This window comes from Oncorhynchus gorbuscha, linkage group LG01 (assembly GCF_021184085.1).
Source record: "Oncorhynchus gorbuscha isolate QuinsamMale2020 ecotype Even-year linkage group LG01, OgorEven_v1.0, whole genome shotgun sequence".
In the NCBI taxonomy this organism is placed as follows: Eukaryota; Metazoa; Chordata; class Actinopteri; order Salmoniformes; family Salmonidae; genus Oncorhynchus; species Oncorhynchus gorbuscha.
In genome coordinates, this window is record NC_060173.1 from 38,267,884 (window position 1) to 38,285,397 (window position 17,514).

At 45.8% G+C, this 17,514-nt stretch overlaps 1 protein-coding gene across 1 annotated transcript in view; it reads left to right on the forward strand.

The window, feature by feature from the left end:
• LOC124037207 (capping protein, Arp2/3 and myosin-I linker protein 3-like) overlaps window positions 1-17,514 on the forward strand; it is a 78,292-nt gene that overhangs the window by 21,901 nt on the left and 38,877 nt on the right. Inside the window, exons 4-23 of the mRNA XM_046351878.1 lie at window positions 58-117; window positions 2,761-2,882; window positions 3,177-3,274; window positions 3,415-3,485; window positions 3,623-3,772; window positions 4,354-4,442; window positions 4,682-4,776; window positions 4,900-4,986; window positions 5,193-5,302; window positions 8,857-8,934; window positions 9,082-9,158; window positions 9,231-9,335; window positions 9,494-9,563; window positions 9,855-9,936; window positions 12,706-12,802; window positions 12,974-13,028; window positions 16,661-16,833; window positions 16,964-17,032; window positions 17,171-17,264; window positions 17,345-17,443. Coding sequence (XP_046207834.1) covers window positions 58-117; window positions 2,761-2,882; window positions 3,177-3,274; window positions 3,415-3,485; window positions 3,623-3,772; window positions 4,354-4,442; window positions 4,682-4,776; window positions 4,900-4,986; window positions 5,193-5,302; window positions 8,857-8,934; window positions 9,082-9,158; window positions 9,231-9,335; window positions 9,494-9,563; window positions 9,855-9,936; window positions 12,706-12,802; window positions 12,974-13,028; window positions 16,661-16,833; window positions 16,964-17,032; window positions 17,171-17,264; window positions 17,345-17,443 — 1,881 coding nt within the window. The remainder of the gene's footprint in view (window positions 1-57; window positions 118-2,760; window positions 2,883-3,176; window positions 3,275-3,414; window positions 3,486-3,622; window positions 3,773-4,353; window positions 4,443-4,681; window positions 4,777-4,899; window positions 4,987-5,192; window positions 5,303-8,856; window positions 8,935-9,081; window positions 9,159-9,230; window positions 9,336-9,493; window positions 9,564-9,854; window positions 9,937-12,705; window positions 12,803-12,973; window positions 13,029-16,660; window positions 16,834-16,963; window positions 17,033-17,170; window positions 17,265-17,344; window positions 17,444-17,514) is intronic.

The window sequence follows — 17,514 nt, forward strand, 5'->3', positions numbered from 1 at the left end:
TTTTCTTTGTTTGTTTCAGTGCTTCACTGTTGTCCACAGTCTGGTCTCTCCCTGCAGGTGGAAAGCTCCTTCAGCTATTTAGAGATTTATGCCATCAGCATTGAGAGTCTTAATCAGGTAAACCAAATAATGTCCTTGTATATGTGTTTAAGTGACATGTTTTGTATTGTGGTGTGTGTCACTTCTAACTTGTCTGTTCTGTTCAGCTTGAATGATGTATGTTTCTCAGTACTTGAACTATTTGAAAGCTGCCTGAACCAGGATGCAAAAATGTGTTGCACATACAGTACCTGTACTGTGTATATAAAGGGAGCGGGAAACAATGGTATATGGCTGGCTGACCACTGTGACCCATGGTTACCACTGCCTGGGTGTTAAGAGGTTTTAATGTCTGTTGGAGAAATAGCAGCCCTGATTGACAATAAGCTAGCTCTGATCACTGCTGGTCATGTAAATGATTTGCTGTAAAAACATGCTTTGTGCGGAATAAGTGAAACCGGGATCAGAAGCACATAGCAAATTATCCAACTCAATGCTGTTAAATGTGAACAGTAAAATATTCCAGATGTCATTTCTTTGTAATTTAGCAGACATATAGGAGCAATTTGGGTGCCTTGCTCAAGGGCAAATCAACAGGTTGTTCACCTAGTCAACTTGGAGATATCAAACCAGTGACCTTTTGGTTATTGGCCCAATGTTCTTAACCGCTAGGCTACCTGCTGCTGTTGCTGTCCTCAACTCATCACCATATGTTTACAGTATTTGACCTACCACATATGAAGATGGAATTATACCATTAAGAAATGGCGTAAACTTCAGATTTCCATCCACTCATCTGAAGAATCCCCTCCTTACGCACCTCTGGTCCCATTCCATATACACAGGATGCAGTCAAAGGTCACCAGACTTCAGTCAGGGCTCTGAGATTGTGGTGGTTTGTCTTCTGTAGCGCTGCAGAGATTAACACTCTACGTCCTGTTGGTAGGAAACATTAGTCACCACCACCGGTTCAGGTACTCGAGGGGTAAACATGTGCAGACACTGTCATTCTTTCTCTGACTGTTGCTCAGTTCAGGGACACCAAATATGTTTTAGAACTAACCCAAGATAGACCACAGCCTGTCGTTTCCAATGGGAATGAATGAGCCTAATAGGGTTAAACTGCATTTTAATGTCGACTTCGCTTGATGTGCTTTCCGTAAGCAAAGGGTTTTTACACATGGTCAGTTCTTGTGTCTCGAGGGCTATGCGAGTGGAAATTTGAAATGTATGTTATGGAACTCCCTTGTTGACATTAAATGTGGAGAATGATACATTTGCGTTCTTGTTTTAGTTTTTTTGCACCCCCCACTTTGAGACAAATTCAGGCGCCAATGTCACCACTCACCACAATGTCTACAGTAGTGGGGCGCTGGTCAGTTGTTTGTTCACCCAGAACTGCCTGACTATATGTGATAAAGTGAAAACCTGCACCTGAGCCTAAACTGCTATATAGAAAATACGCTGTAGGCTACAGTCAAAGATGGTGGAATGTTTTTTTTGACAGGGGGTACAGTATTTTTTGCCAGGTTTAAATGTTTCTTAAAATTTCCGACGCTGATAAAGAGCACCTCAGACTGTATCTAACTGGGCATTCACATTCTCTCAAGATGCTGAAGGAAAGAAGTCATGTTTCTCCACTCCTGTTCCCTAGTCAACATTTTGCCTACATTAATATTAAGGCTATGTGAGAGGTTACAGTCCAGATGTCAGTTTCCATTTAACCCAACCCTTGACGTGCCATAAACCTATTGTAAGTCCCATCTTGTGACTGTCGAATATGTAAAGCACCTCACAACCACACATCCAGCCACACAATAGTTAATGACCCCAAACCCACCGGGACTGCGAGCTATGAGTGCATCACTACTCTACAGGTATTTAGTTACACCAAATGAACAAGCAGAGACGGTGGGGTGGCAGCGTAGCCTAGTGGTTAGAGCATTGGACTAGTAACCCAAAGGTTGCAAGATCGAATCCCCGAGCTGACAAGGTACAAATCTGTCCTTCTGCCCCTGTTCCTAGGCCGTCATTGAAAATAAGAATTTGTTCTTAACTGACTTGCCGAGTTAAATAAAGGTAAAATATATATATATTTTCTCCCCAATTTCGTGGTATCCAATTGTTGTAGTAGCTACTATCTTGTCTCATCGCTACAACTCCCGTACGGGCTCGGGAGAGACGAAGGTTGAAAGTCATGCGTCCTCCGATACACAACCCAACCAAGCCGCACTGCTTCTTAACACAGTGCGCATCCAACCCAGAAGCCAGCCGCACCAATGCGCCGGAGGAAACACTAGCGCACTAGCGCACAATGCGCCCAGCCCGCCACAGGAGTCGCTGGTGCGCGATGAGACAAGGACACCCCTACCGACCAAGCCCTCCCTAACCCGGGCGACGCTAGGCCAATTGTGTGTCGCCCCACGGACCTCCCGGTCGCGGCCGGTTACGACAGAGCCTGGGCGCGAACCCAGGGACTCTGATGGCACAGCTGGCGCTGCAGTACAGCGCCCTTAACCACTGCGCCACCCGGGAGGCCAAAATATCTATATTTTTTAAAGAGACTGTGTTAATGTGTTTCCGAGTTCATGTGTCCACTAACCACTATTAGACAATGTTTCTGTCAGAATGTGTATCTGTGTCTCTGCATGGTGGTTGTATGTAATGGTGTTGACAGACCGATAGAAAGAATCCTTTGTACTGTGTGTGTTGACCATTCAGGTGGTGATTGAGACAGACAGACAGACCTGCTCTCTCAGTCTGACGTCTGTTGAGGACCTCGAGGCTATGGTCAGTCATGTGACAGCTTCTCTGAAGAAGATCTTCCCTGATTCATCTCCAGGGTGAGTGTCGTGGCAATGCAGATGGACATTTTCCTCCCTCAAACATGGTGAGAGTTGCTTGTGATATACTTATAGCAGAAACCCCTGAGGTGAAACCTCTCCACATTAACCAACTGATTAGGGCTCCTCTTCTATCCTCTTCTATCCAAGGAATGGAGCTTTTTTTACTCAGAGGTCACTTCTGAATCCTATTTCAATCCAATGCAGATGATAAAGTGGATACTATGTTAATATCTGTCATTTAAAGAGGATTCAAATGTGTGACATGTATGTGTGTCGATTTCCTGCCCTCAGGAAGATCCTGAAGAAGATCCCTCCAGACCTGCAGGAGCGGCTGTGGAACCTGGCAACCCGGGTGGAGGAGCACCTGACTGGAACACTGGGACCATGTGGTCAGTAGAATCAATCCGAGCACTGCAGCATTGTCCCCTCACTTGTGTGTTTCGTACTATGTGCACATTTTGTAGGTGTGTGAACGTGGATTTGTACAGTATTTGATCGCTCTGCCATTCCTTGGTTCTCTACACTACAGGAGGCTTCTCAGAGACGTATGCTGCTCTATGTGACTTCAATGAATTACCTTGCAGAGAGGAAGTCCAATGGGTGAGTAGGTTACATCCCCCTATGACGACACAACATTCAATGTTTCTGATTGAAAAGATTATCTACTATTAATATCAAATGATGTAGTCACACATCAAGAATATTAGTAAAGGTGTTTATGATTTATATTCTTTCAGGACGTGGACAACATTTACTATGTCCAGAATTGTCGGGAATTCAACCTCCTGGATTTCAGTCATCTGGAAAACAGAGATTTGGCCTTATCAGTGGCCGCACTTTCCTTCAACCAATGGTTCACCAAGATCTCCAGCAAAGACCTCAAACTGGTAAACATTTTAGCCACATCTTGGTCTGTTTCTCCAGGTCCAGTTGGAGAGCTCACTGTCTCATGTTATCACTCTCTATCCCTGAGTACTGCTCTCTCTGGGCCTGTCATGACTGTCTGTACGTGTTGGCAGTGTGAGCTGATGATGGGATCCTGTGGCTGACCTAACTGGCAGCCTGGTCTAGGCTGCAGGGCCTAGCAGGGCTTATCAACAGTCATCACATGTACACACAGACTGTTGTGCCCTGGAGGCAGGGCACGATAATGACTTCATAATCTAGCTACTTTTGTGTTAGTGATACTGGAGTGCCTTTAGGCAATCACATGGCTATGATGGAGTTCAGGCGAAATGACCTTCATGATGAGGGAGAGAAGCTGTCTGGAACTGCACAGATGTAGTTATATACTACAGGAAAATGTATTTAAGGTGGTTTGCGACCAGAGAAAAGGGCTGACACTGAAGATGGAGATCATATGGAGATTCTCATTGAGATGAGATTTCCTGTCAGTGTATGGAGGCGGGATGGCTAATGATTCATTAGAAATCAGAGGAATAATAATCCCCTCTGTATCTATCCGCAGAGCTCAGAGGTTCAAGAGCAGGTTCTCTTCATGATCAACAGATCCTCCACCTTGGAGGATGTGTGTCTAGAGGGATGTGGGCTCAAACTGTGAGTAGTCTACTACCTGATACACCTTCACCTCATTAAAAAATCCCTTATTCCCTCCCTCTCTACCTCCCTCCTTCTCTCCCAAAACAGTCTACCTGGTGCCAGAAGCACAGAGGAAGTGGGAAATCTTTGGATGACATTTGATTTATGTCATTGGTTGACACTTTATTATTCATTTTAGTTCACAGGAATAACTATTTTCCATTCCTCTTTCTCTCTCCTTGCCCTTCCTCTTGTAGGGATTTTGCAGTGAAGATGGCCTGTGCCCTGCGAGATCACACCTGCTCCGCCATCCACACCATCAACTTGTCAGCCAATCACATAGAGGACAAAGGCAAGCATTTAGTTATCATTGAAAACTTTTTAGGTTTGTCAATGTCCATTGCTAGTGTTCCCAAGGAATGGCTAGTGACTACTCATCTGCTCATGTGTGTAACGTTGTGATATCTGTCATCAGGTGTGATAGCTCTCAGTCAGGAACTGGAGAATCTGCCCAATGGTCTCACCCAGCTGTCCCTCTCCAGGATTAGTGTCTCTCACAAAGGTACATTCCAACTCTTCTGTCTGCTGCACCCTTTTGACATGCCCATCTTCCACAAAGATGTGAATGTAATGTCTTTTACATATTCTATTGAAAGCATGCTTGACTACTTGGGTTGCTTTTGTTAGTGCTACATACTGTGAATAAGTAGAGATCCGTGCAGCTTCTTTTCTCTCTCTGATTCCTTTCCCTCCCTTCCATCTATCCAGGTCTAGGAAATCTGACTCAGGCGTTACGGCAGAACAAGGCCTTCTCCAGCTCTCTGTGTCACCTGGACCTGTCAGGGAATACAGGCATTCTGGCTACAGAGGAAGCTGTGGTGAGTACGGGGGCAGCACTTGTTTTCAGTTCACTTCGTAGAATTCAGTCTCGCTCGCTCCATACACTTGAGTAAAGCTCCATACTGTAGACACTGCTAATCTCAGCTAAATGCATTTTGTAATGTATAGGGTGTATGCTATGGAACATTAACTCTGTGGTTATATTCAGTAATGGGTTGTCTAGAGGTTATTTGACAAAGGGAGTTTGTTTTGCCAGGACAGTCTCAAGTGACAGGATATGCATGCTACTTGATACTGATATGTGACAGGATATGCATGCTACTTGATATCGATATGTGACAGGATATGCATGCTACTTGATATCGATATGTGACAGGATATGCATGCTACTTGATACTGATATGTGACAGGATATGCATGCTACTTGATACTGACATGTGACAGGATATGTATGCTACTTGATACTGATATGTATTCTACTTGACACTGATATGTGACAGGATATGTATGCTACTTGACACTGATATGTGACAGGATATGTATGCTACTTGACACTGATATGTGACAGGATATGTATGCTACTTGACACTGATATGTGACAGGATATGTATGCTACTTGATACTGATATGTATTCTACTTGACACTGATATGTGACAGGATATGTATGCTACTTGACACTGATATGTGACAGGATATGTATGCTACTTGACACTGATTTGTGACAGGATATGTATGCTACTTGACACTGATATGTGACAGGATATGTATGCTACTTGACACTGATATGTGACAGGATATGTATGCTACTTGACACTGATATGTGACAGGATATGCATTATACTTGATACTGATATGTGACAGGATATGCTTGCTACTTGACACTGATATGTGACAGGATATGTATGCTACTTGACACTGATATGTGACAGGATATGCTTGCTACTTGATACTGATATGTGACAGGATATGTATGCTACTTGACACTGATATGTGACAGGATATGTATGCTACTTGACACTGATATGTGACAGGATATGCATTATACTTGATACTGATATGTGACAGGATATGTATGCTATTTGACACTGATATGTGACAGGATATGCATTCTACTTGATACTGATATGTGACAGGATATGTATGCTACTTGATACTGATTTGTGACAGGATATGTATTCTACTTGACACTGATATGTGACAGGATATGTATTCTACTTGATACTGATTTGTGACAGGATATGTATTCTACTTGACACTGATATGTGACAGGATATGCATTCTACTTGATACTGATATGTGACAGGATATGCATGCTACTTGACACTGATATGTGACAGGATATGTATGCTACTTGATACTGATATGTGACAGGATATGTATTCTACTTGACACTGATATGTGACAGGATATGCATTCTACTTGACACTGATATGTCAAATCAAATCAAATCAAATTTATTTATATAGCCCTTCGTACATCAGCTGATATCTCAAAGTGCTGTACAGAAACCCAGCCTAAAACCCCAAACAGCAAACAATGCAGGTGTAAAAGCACGGTGGCTAGGAAAAACTCCCTAGAAAGGCCAAAACCTAGGAAGAAACCTAGAGAGGAACCGGGCTATGTGGGGTGGCCAGTCCTCTTCTGGCTGTGCCGGGTAGAGATTATAACAGAACATGACCAAGATGTTCAAATGTTCATAAATGACCAGCATGGTCAAATAATAATAAGGCAGAACAGTTGAAACTGGAGCAGCAGCACAGTCAGATGGACTGGGGACAGCAAGGAGCCATCATGTCAGGTAGTCCTGGGGCACGGTCCTAGGGCTCAGGTCCTCCGAGAGAGAGAAAGAAAGAGAGAATTAGAGAGAGCATATGTGGGGTGGCCAGTCCTCTTCTGGCTGTGCCAGGTGGAGATTATAACAGAACGTGGCCAAGATGTTCAAATGTTCATAAATGACCAGCATGGTTGAATAATAGTAAGGCAGAACAGTTGAAACTGGAGCAGGAGCATGGCCAGGTGGACTGGGGACAGCAAGGAGTCCTCATGTCAGGTAGTCCTGGGACATGGTCCTAGGGCCCAGGCCAGTTGAAACTGGAGCAGCAGCATGGCCAGGTGGACTGGGGACAGCAAGGAGTCATCATGTCAGGTAGTCCTGGGGCATGGTTCTAGGGCTCAGGTCCTCCGAGAGAGAGAAAGAAAGAGAGAAGGAGAGAATTAGAGAACGCACACTTAGATTTACACAGGACACCGAATAGGACAGGAGAAGTACTCCAGATAAACAAACTGACCCTAGCCCCCGACACATAAACTACTGCAGCATAAATACTGGAGGCTGAGACAGGAGGGGTCAGGAGACACTGTGGCCCCATCCGAGGACACCCCGGACAGGGCCAAACAGGAAGGATATAACCCCACCCACTTTGCCAAAGCACAGCCCCCACACCACTAGAGGGAAATCTTCAACCACCAACTTACCATCCTGAGACAAGGCCGAGTATAGCCCACAAAGATCTCCGACACGGTACAACCCAAGGGGTGGGGGGGAACCCAGACAGGCCGACCACAACAGTGAATCAACCCACCCAGGTGACGCATCCCCCCAGGGACGGCACGAGAGAGCCCCAGCAAGCCAGTGACTCAGCCCCGTAACAGGGTTAGAGGCAGAGAATCCCAGTGGAAAAAGGGGAACCGGCCAGGCAGAGACAGCAAGGGCGGTTCGTTGCTCCAGAGCCTTTCCGTTCACCTTCCCACTCCTGGGCCAGACTACACTCAATCATATGACCCACTGAAGAGATGAGTCTTCAGTAAAGACTTAAAGGTTGAGACCGAGTTTGCGTCTCTGACATGGGTAGGCAGACCGTTCCATAAAAATGGAGCTCTATAGGAGAAAGCCCTGCCTCCAGCTGTTTGCTTAGAAATTCTAGGGACAATTAGGAGGCCTGCGTCTTGTGACCGTAGCGTACGTATAGGTATGTACGGCAGGACCAAATCAGAGAGGTAGGTAGGAGCAAGCCCATGTAATGCTTTGTAGGTTAGCAGTAAAACCTTGAAATCAGCCCTTGCTTTGACAGGAAGCCAGTGTAGAGAGGCTAGCACTGGAGTAATATGATCAAATTGTTTGGTTCTAGTCAGGATTCTAGCAGCCGTATTTAGCACTAACTGAAGTTTATTTAGTGCTTTATCCGGGTAGCCGGAAAATAGAGCATTGCAGTAGTCTAACCTAGAAGTGACAAAAGCATGGATTAATTTTTCTGCATCATTTTTGGACAGAAAGTTTCTGATTTTTGCAATGTTACATAGATGGAAAAAAGCTGTGACAGGATATGCTTGCTACTTGACACTGATATGTGACAGGATATGTATGCTACTTGATAGTGATATGTGACAGGATATGCATGCTACTTGACACTGATATGTGACAGGATATGTATGCTACTTGATACTGATATGACTTAATGATACAGGAGGAATCTCAATCAGAGTAAATCTATTACTCCACTGTACAGTATTGAATTGAGTTGCCCTGTAGTTGGGTTTGGCTCTAGTCTACAGGACCATAGCACTGAATAGCTTTACATCTTTACCTGTCAGAACCTGTTTAAGTTCCTGTCTGGGACCAATGCTGTATCTTACCTGGACCTGAGTGGCACAGACTGCCCTGTGGACACTGTAAGTGGCCTTTGCCCTTTCACCTCCAGCCAGGTGCTGTCATATTCATCCATTTAAAATACACAATCTGATCTGCTTTTCGATGTCACATGTTTGTGCCAATGTGAACCAAGAACCTTTACATCCCCAACTTCCTTCTCTCCCTAGCTGTTTGTATCTCTGTCAGCAGGCTGCTGCGCCAACCTGGCCCACCTCAACCTGTCCAGAAACCCCTTCTCCCACAGGTGAGCTCCCTGCTAGCTGTCATCTCTGACTAGTGTTTTCCAACCCGTCCACTGACCTGTCTCTGTCCCCAGGAAGGTGAGGGAAGTGACGAGGACTGTAAAGGAATTCTTCAGTAAGAGCAATGAGCTCAGATACGTGGGATTGGCAGGAACCAAACTACCCCCAGAGGCTCTCAGGTGAGCACTGATGGAATGTTAAACCAGTGCATGCCAAACAGAATTTGATGCCTACTTATAATTATGTGTTTTAATTTTGATTGACATATGTATGTGTATACTGCTGTTTGATACGCATCTTTTAGTGGTGAAATGAACCCAATCGGTCTTGTATGCAGATTGTTGTTGCAGGGTCTTGCCACAAATACTCATCTGTGTGGGCTGGAACTCGACCTGAGTGGCTGTGAGGTACCTATATATATATATATATATAACACACACACACACACACATACGCATGTTGTCGTGGAAATTCAGTACTGAGAGAGATTTGATATTTAATATTGATTAATTATTGCACTAATGAGGCTGGTTGACCCCCGCCCACCGTTGAGTGTTGGACCGAGTAACCTAACCTTTACACATTTTTCTATCACAATGTACTGTACACACACACCGTTCACTTTTTTTTAATCATCACTAACCAGGTAGCTGAGCTAGGTTTTGTCTGGCTGATAATCATGTGTATTATATGTGCAGCTGAGGTCTGCTGGGGCCCAGGTGATTCAGGAGCACATCTTTGAAGCCAAGGCCATCAGCAGTCTGGACCTCTCTGACAATGGTATGATTCCTCATCTCCCCATTTTCTCTCTCGCTCTCTCTCCTTCTCTCTCTCGCGTCTTCTCTCTATCGCTCTCTGAATCGGATGCTCTCTCATTTTCTTCCTACCCGGAGAGAGTACAGGGAGGTGTGTGTTAGGTGGTGCCAGCAGGTGATAAATCACACACAATTCAGATAATATAACATACATTATTCTCAGTGTGTGTGTGTCTCATGGGATGATCCCCTGCTCTATAGCACAATGAGAAGAGGCAGCCCAGCCTCACCAAGGGGGAGTGGAGGGGGCTGAAGGGCTGTTCTGGGAACTGATCAGGGGGACCAGTGTGTGGGCATCATTATGATCAAACCCCTTCACTAGCGTTGAGTATTCTGTATACATTTCTGAGCAGGAATCTCCGAGGGCAACCAAATGCTGCAGGCAATTTATATTCAAGACCAAAGAAAACATTTGGCTTTCCATTAATAATATGAAATGCGAAGTACCTGTTTTTTCTGCGTTAATATTATAACTAGGCATACTTTTGGAACTACCAATAGAAATGAGAAAATACCATTCTCTTCTCTTACTATGATCTACAGTAGCTTGCGAAAGTATTCATCCTCCTTTGGCATTTTTCCTATTTCATTGCCTTACAACCTGGAATTTAAATGATTTTTTTGGGGTCGTTTGTATCATTTGATTTACACAACAGGCCTACCACTTTAAAGATGCAAAATATTTGTTATTGTGAAACAAACAAGAAATAAGACAAAAAAAACAGAAAACTTGAGCGTGCATACTATTCACCTCCCCAAAGTCAATACTTTGTAGAGCCATCTTTTGTAGCAATTACAGCTGCAAGTCTCTTGGGGCATGTCTCAATAAGCTTGGCATATCAAGCCATTATGATTTTTGCCCATTCTTCAAGGCAAAACTGCTCCAGCTCCTTCAAGTTGGATGGGTTCCGCTGGTGTACAGCAATATTTAAGTCATTCCACAGATTCTCAATTGGATTGAGGTCTGGGCTTTGACTAGGCCATTCCAAGACATTTAAACGTTTCCCAAATGTTTCCCAACCACTCGAGTGTTGCTTTAGCAGTATGCGTGGGGTCATTGTCCTGCTGGAAGGTGAACCTCCGTCCCAGTCTCAAATCTGTGGAAGACTGAAACAGGTTTCCCTCAAGAATTTCCCTGTATTTAGCACCATCATTCCTTCAATTCTGACCAGTTTCCCAGTCCCTGCCGATGAAAAACATCCCCACAGCATAATGCTGCCATCCCCATGATTCACTGTGGGGATGTTGTTCTCGGGGTGATGTGAGGTGTTGGGTTTGTGCCAGACATAGCATTTTCCTTGATGGCCAAAAAGCTAAGAATACCTTATTCCATATGTTTGGGGAGTCTCCCACATACCTTTTGGCAAACATCAAATGTGTTTGCTTATTTTTTTCTTTAAGCAATGGCTTTTTTTCTGGGCACTCTTCCGTAAAGCCCAGCTCTGTGGAGTGTACGGCTTAAAGTGGTCCTATGGACAGATACTCCAATCTCTGCTGTGGAGCTTTGCAGCTCGTTCAGGGTTATCTTTGGTCTCTCTGTTGCCTCTCTGATTAATGCCCTCCTTGCCTGGTGAGTTTTGGTGGGCGGCCCTCTCTTGGCAGGTTTGTTGTGGTGCCATATTCTTTCATTTTTTAAATAATGGATTTAATGGTGCTCTGTGAGATGTTCAAAGTTTTGGATATTTTTTTATAACCCAACCATGATCTGTGCTTCTCCACAACTTTGTCCCTGACCTGTTTGGAGAACTCCTTGGTCTTCATAGTGCCGTTTGCTTAGTGGTGTTACAGACTCTGAGGCCTTTCAGAACAGGTGTATATATACTCAGATCATGTGACACTTAGATTGCACACAGGTGGACTTTATTTAACTAATTATGTGACTTCTGAAGGTAATTGGTTGCACCATATCCTATTTAGGGGCTTCATAGCAAAGGGGGTGAATCCATATGCACAAGTTTTTGAAAAGTTATTTTTTAAATTTCACTTCACCAATTTGGACTATTTTGTGTATGTCCATGACATGAAATCCAAATAAATTTCCATTTAAATTACAGGTTGTAATGCAACAAAATAGGACAAACACCAAGGGGGATGAATACTTTTGCAGGCACTGTAATTTAAACCTGGTTCTGGAAACACAGTCAAAAGCTGGACCGCTGAGAATAGCTCAAATCAGGCCATGTTATTTCTGGAACAGGCAGATAAGATCAGGCAGGCATTGGTCCCAGCCTCCCACAGACAAACCTCCATGCAGCACTGAAGAGTGACCAAGGGCAGACACATCAGTGTCAGTCAGAATAGACACAGCACTGCTGGGACACTGAGGGTCCTGCACCTGCCTGTCTCCCAACCAATTTCCTCATCCATATTCATCCGGTACAGACAGAGCTTGGACAACAATTTATAATGACGAGAGGATACTATGGTGTATTACTGTAACCATGTAGCATGAACACTTCTGGGGATCACACCGACATCACACTGACCAAGGCTATGATGATGTGGTACAATCTCCTACACTAGCCAGTGGCTCAGATACAGAGACCATTCGTTTTCATGGAGAATGCACCTTTCAAACGGCTCTTGGGAATCCTAATTGGTGTATTTATGACTGAGTAGGCTCAACATAAATTGATCTGACATGAGATGGCTTCCTCAAAGCATACAGATATACAGCATGCAGAATGTCTACTCTTCCACAGTGAGTTACTGATATACATCTCTCTCCTCTCAGGTTTTGAGAGTGACATGGTCACCTTGGTGCTGTCCATCGGTCGTAGTCACTCCATTCGCCATCTGGCTTTGGGACGCAACTTTGCCATGAAGTCCAGGTGAGTAATTTAATCTGTCAGAACCACTGTTCTCTATTCATCTACCTGTCAGCTGTCTCTTCACTCTCTCTCTCTCTCTCTCTGTCTCTCTCTCTCTCTCTCTCTCTCTGTCTCTCTCTCTCTCTCTGTCTCTCTCTCTCTCTCTCTCTCTCTCTCTGTCTCTCCCCACAGAGCTCTAACAGATGTCCTACACCGTATCGTCCAGCTCATTCAGGAGGAGGAGTGTGTGAGTGCTTGATTTCGTACAGTGCATTCTGAAAGTATTCCGACCCCTTGACTTTTTCCATATTTTGTCATGTTACAGCCTAATTCTAAAATCGATTGAATAAAAAATGTCCTCATCAATCTACACACAATACCCATTAATGACAAAGAGAAAAACAGGTTTTTAGAAATTTTTGCTAATTTATAAAAATGACAAAAACCGATACCTTATTTACATAATTATTCAGACACTTTGCTATGAGACTTTAAATTGAGCTCAGGTGCACCCTGTTTCCATTGATCATCATTGGGATGTTTCTACAACTTGATTATGGTCAATTCAATTGATTGGGCATGATTTGGAAAGGCACACACCTGTCTATATAAGGTCCCACAGTTGACAGTGATGTCAGAGCAAAAGCCAAGCTGCGACATCAAAGGAAATGTCTGTAGAGCTCCGGAGACAGGATGGTGTCGAGGCACAGATCTGGGGAATGGGGTCTGTAGAGCTCGGAGACAGGATGGTGTCGAGGCACAGACCTGGGGAATGGGGTCTGTAGAGCTCCGAGACAGGATGGTGTCGAGGCACAGATCTGGGGAATGGGGTCTGTAGAGCTCCGAGACAGGATGGTGTCGAGGCACAGATCTGGGGAATGGGACCAAAACATGTCTGTAGAGCTCCGAGACAGGATGGTGTCGAGGCTCAGATCTGGGGAATGGGGTCTGTAGAGCTCTGAGACAGGATGGTGTCGAGGCTCAGATCTGGGGAATGGGGTCTGTAGAGCTCCGAGACAGGATGGTGTCGAGGCACAGATCTGGGGAATGGGGTCTGTAGAGCTCCGAGACAGGATGGTGTCGAGGCTCAGATCTAGGGAATGGGGTCTGTAGAGCTCCGAGACAGGATGGTGTCGAGGCACAGATCTGGGGAATGGGGTCTGTAGAGCTCAGAGACAGGATGGTGTCGAGGCACAGATCTGGGGAATGGGGTCTGTAGAGCTCCGAGACAGGTTGGTGTCGAGGCTCAGATCTGGGGAATGGGGTCTGTAGAGCTCCGAGACAGGATGGTGCCGAGGCACAGATCTGGGGAATGGGGTCTGTAGAGCTCCGAGACAGGATGGTGTCGAGGCACAGACCTGGGGAATGGGGTCTGTAGAGCTCCGAGACAGGATGGTGTCGAGGCACAGATCTGGGGAATGGGGTCTGTAGAGCTCCGAGACAGGATGGTGTCGAGGCACAGATCTGGGGAATGGGGTCTGTAGAGCTCCGAGACAGGATGGTGTCGAGGCACAGATCTGGGGAATGGGGTCTGTAGAGCTCCGAGACAGGATGGTGTCGAGGCACAGACCTGGGGAATGGGGTCTGTAGAGCTCCGAGACAGGATGGTGTCGAGGCACAGATCTGGGGAATGGGGTCTGTAGAGCTCCGAGACAGGATGGTGTCGAGGCACAGATCTGGGGAATGGGGTCTGTAGAGCTCCGAGACAGGATGGTGTCGAGGCACAGATCTGGGGAATGGGGTCTGTAGAGCTCCGAGACAGGATGGTGTCGAGGCACAGATCTGGGGAATGGGACCAAAACATGTCTGTAGAGCTCCGAGACAGGATGGTGTCGAGGCTCAGATCTGGGGAATGGGGTCTGTAGAGCTCCGAGACAGGATGGTGTCGAGGCACAGATCTGGGGAATGGGGTCTGTAGAGCTCCGAGACAGGATGGTGTCGAGGCACAGATCTGGGGAATGGGGTCTGTAGAGCTCCGAGACAGGATGGTGTCGAGGCACAGATCTGGGGAATGGGACCAAAAAATGTCTGTAGAGCTCCGAGACAGGATGGTGTCGAGGCACAGATCTGCAGAATGGGACCAAAACATGTCTGTAGAGCTCCGAGACAGGATGGTGTCGAGGCACAGATCTGGGGAATGGGACCAAAAAATGTCTGTAGAGCTCCGAGACAGGATGGTGTCGAGGCACAGATCTGGGGAATGGGACCAAAAAATGTCTGCAGCATTGAAGGTCCCCAACAACACACTGGCCTCCATCATTCTTATATGGAAGAAGTTTCGATCCACTCTCCCTAGAGCTGGCCGTCCGGCCAAACTGAGCAATCGGGGGAGAAGGGCCTTGGTCAGGGAGGTGACCAAGAACCCGATGGTCACTCTGAAAGAGCTCCAGAGTCCCTCTGTGGAGATGGGAGAACCTTCCACAAGGACAGCCATCTCTGCAGCACTTCACCAATCAGGCCTTTATGGAGTGGCCAGACGGAATCCACTATTCAGTAAAAGGCACATGACAGCCTGCTTGGAGTTTTCCAAAAGGCACCCAAAGACTCTGACCATGAGAAACAAGATTCTCTGGTCTGATGAAACCAAGATTGAACTCTTTGGCCTGAATGCCAAGTATCTGGAGGAAACCTGGCACCATCCCTACGGTGAAGCACGGTGGAGGCCGCATCATGCTGTGGGGATGTTTTTTAGCGGCAGTGACTGGGAGACTAGTCAGAATCGAAGGAAAGGTGAACGGAGCAAAGTACAGAGAGATCCTTGATGAAAACTTGGTCCACAGTGCTCAGAACCTCAGACTGGGGCGAAGGTTCACCTTCCATCAGGACAATGATACTAAGCACACGGCCAAGACAATGCAGGAGTAGATTCAGGACGAGTCTCTGAATGTCCTTGAGTGGCCCAGCCAGAGGCCGGACTTGAATCTGATCGAACATATCTGGAGAGACCTGAAAATAGCTGTGCAGCGACGTTCCCAATCCAACCTGACAGAGCTTGAGAGGATCTGCAGAGGAATGGGAGAAACTCTCCAAATACAGGTGTGCCAAGCATGTAGCATCATACCCAAGAAGACTTGAGGCTGTAATTGCTGCCAAAGGTGCTTCAACAAAGTACTGAGTAAAGGTTCTGAATACTTATGTAAATGGCATATTTCAGCTTTTTTTTATATACATTAGTAAAACATTTTTACCCTGTTTTTACTTTGTCATTATGGGGCATTGTTTGTAAAATGATGAGGAAAATAAACAATTTAATCCGTTTTAGAATAAGGCATAACCAAATGTGGAAAAAGTCCAGGGGTATGAATACCTTCTGAATGCACTGTACATAGGGCAGAAGCCTCGAAGTTAGAGGATGAGTAACCTGGTGGTAGACTGCTAGTGACAGTGACTAAGTTCAGAGCAGGGTACTGGGTGGAGACCAGCTGTGTTTGCTATTTAACAGTCTGATAGCCTTGAGATAGAAGCTGTCTCTCGGTCCCAGCTTTGATGCACCTTTACTGACCTCGCCTTCTGGGTTGTAGTATTCTCCTGTTCCCTGCTAGGAGAGCTTTGTAATGATGGAGGCTCTGTGGAAGCATAGTCCTCTGGGACCTCCCCTTGAGTGAAAGAAAGTATTTTAATTATCCCAAATCTTTCTCCAGCGAGACGAGGCCCGCCTCAGTAATTACACATTGAGCAGCTGAGACTCGTACAGTATACAAGGCTCATTGAAATCAGGTAGACATTTTCTCTGAGTATCAAAAAGCCAGATGTCAGGCTGAAGGTCATGTAATCCAACTGAAGTTTTATCAGGCCCAGAGCCCCAGACTCTGGGCTCTGATTGGACAGATCAGATCAGTGGTGTATGTGTGTGTGCATGTGTGTGTGCCATGCCCACAGCCCCTTGAGTCTCTGTCAGTGTGCGACTCCAAGCTGAAGACAGGCACCACCATCCTCATCAACAGCCTGGGTTGCAATGCCAGCCTCACTAAGATAGACATCAGTGGCAACTGCATCGGAGACACTGGAGCCAAGATGCTGGCCAAGGCCTTACTCATCAACACTAAACTCAGGTAACCTAGCTATAACCCAACCTAACCATAAACTGACCTGCCCCAACCTTGCCTACCCTAGCCGCAATCTGGAATTATATAACCGTGAACTAACCAACACCTGACCTGCCCAGTGTATATCTCTACACAGGACTCTGGTCTGGGACAGGAACAATGTGACAGCCAGGGGATTTCTGGATGTGGCCAATGCTCTAGAGAGGTAAGTCATAGAGAGGAAGAGTCTCAGTCCATCAAACAGGAATATTGCCTAAAAGATAACGTTTACCCCTCTTTTCCTTCCTTTGATTGGTTGATTAATTCCTTATTCTTTTCTCTCTGTGTGTATGCATAAACACAGGAACTTCACACTGCAGCACATATCCATCCCCATGAATGATGTCACACACGGGTATCGTAATAGTCCCGAGAAGACAGAGGAGGCTCTGCAGAAGGTGAGATTGGGTTGTCCACGAGGTGCATGATAAAAATGCATGTCTGAGTCACCCTGGTATAAAACACCTGTTGTGTCCAGATCCAGTCGTGTCTGATCAGGAACAGCCAGAGAAAGTCTGCAAGCCCAGACCAGATACTAAACCTCCAACAGGGCCTGAAGACCGTACGCTCTGAACAGGTGGGTCAGTCCTTGTTCTTGGAGGCAACAGAAATATACACTGAGTGTACAAAACATTAGGAACACCTGCT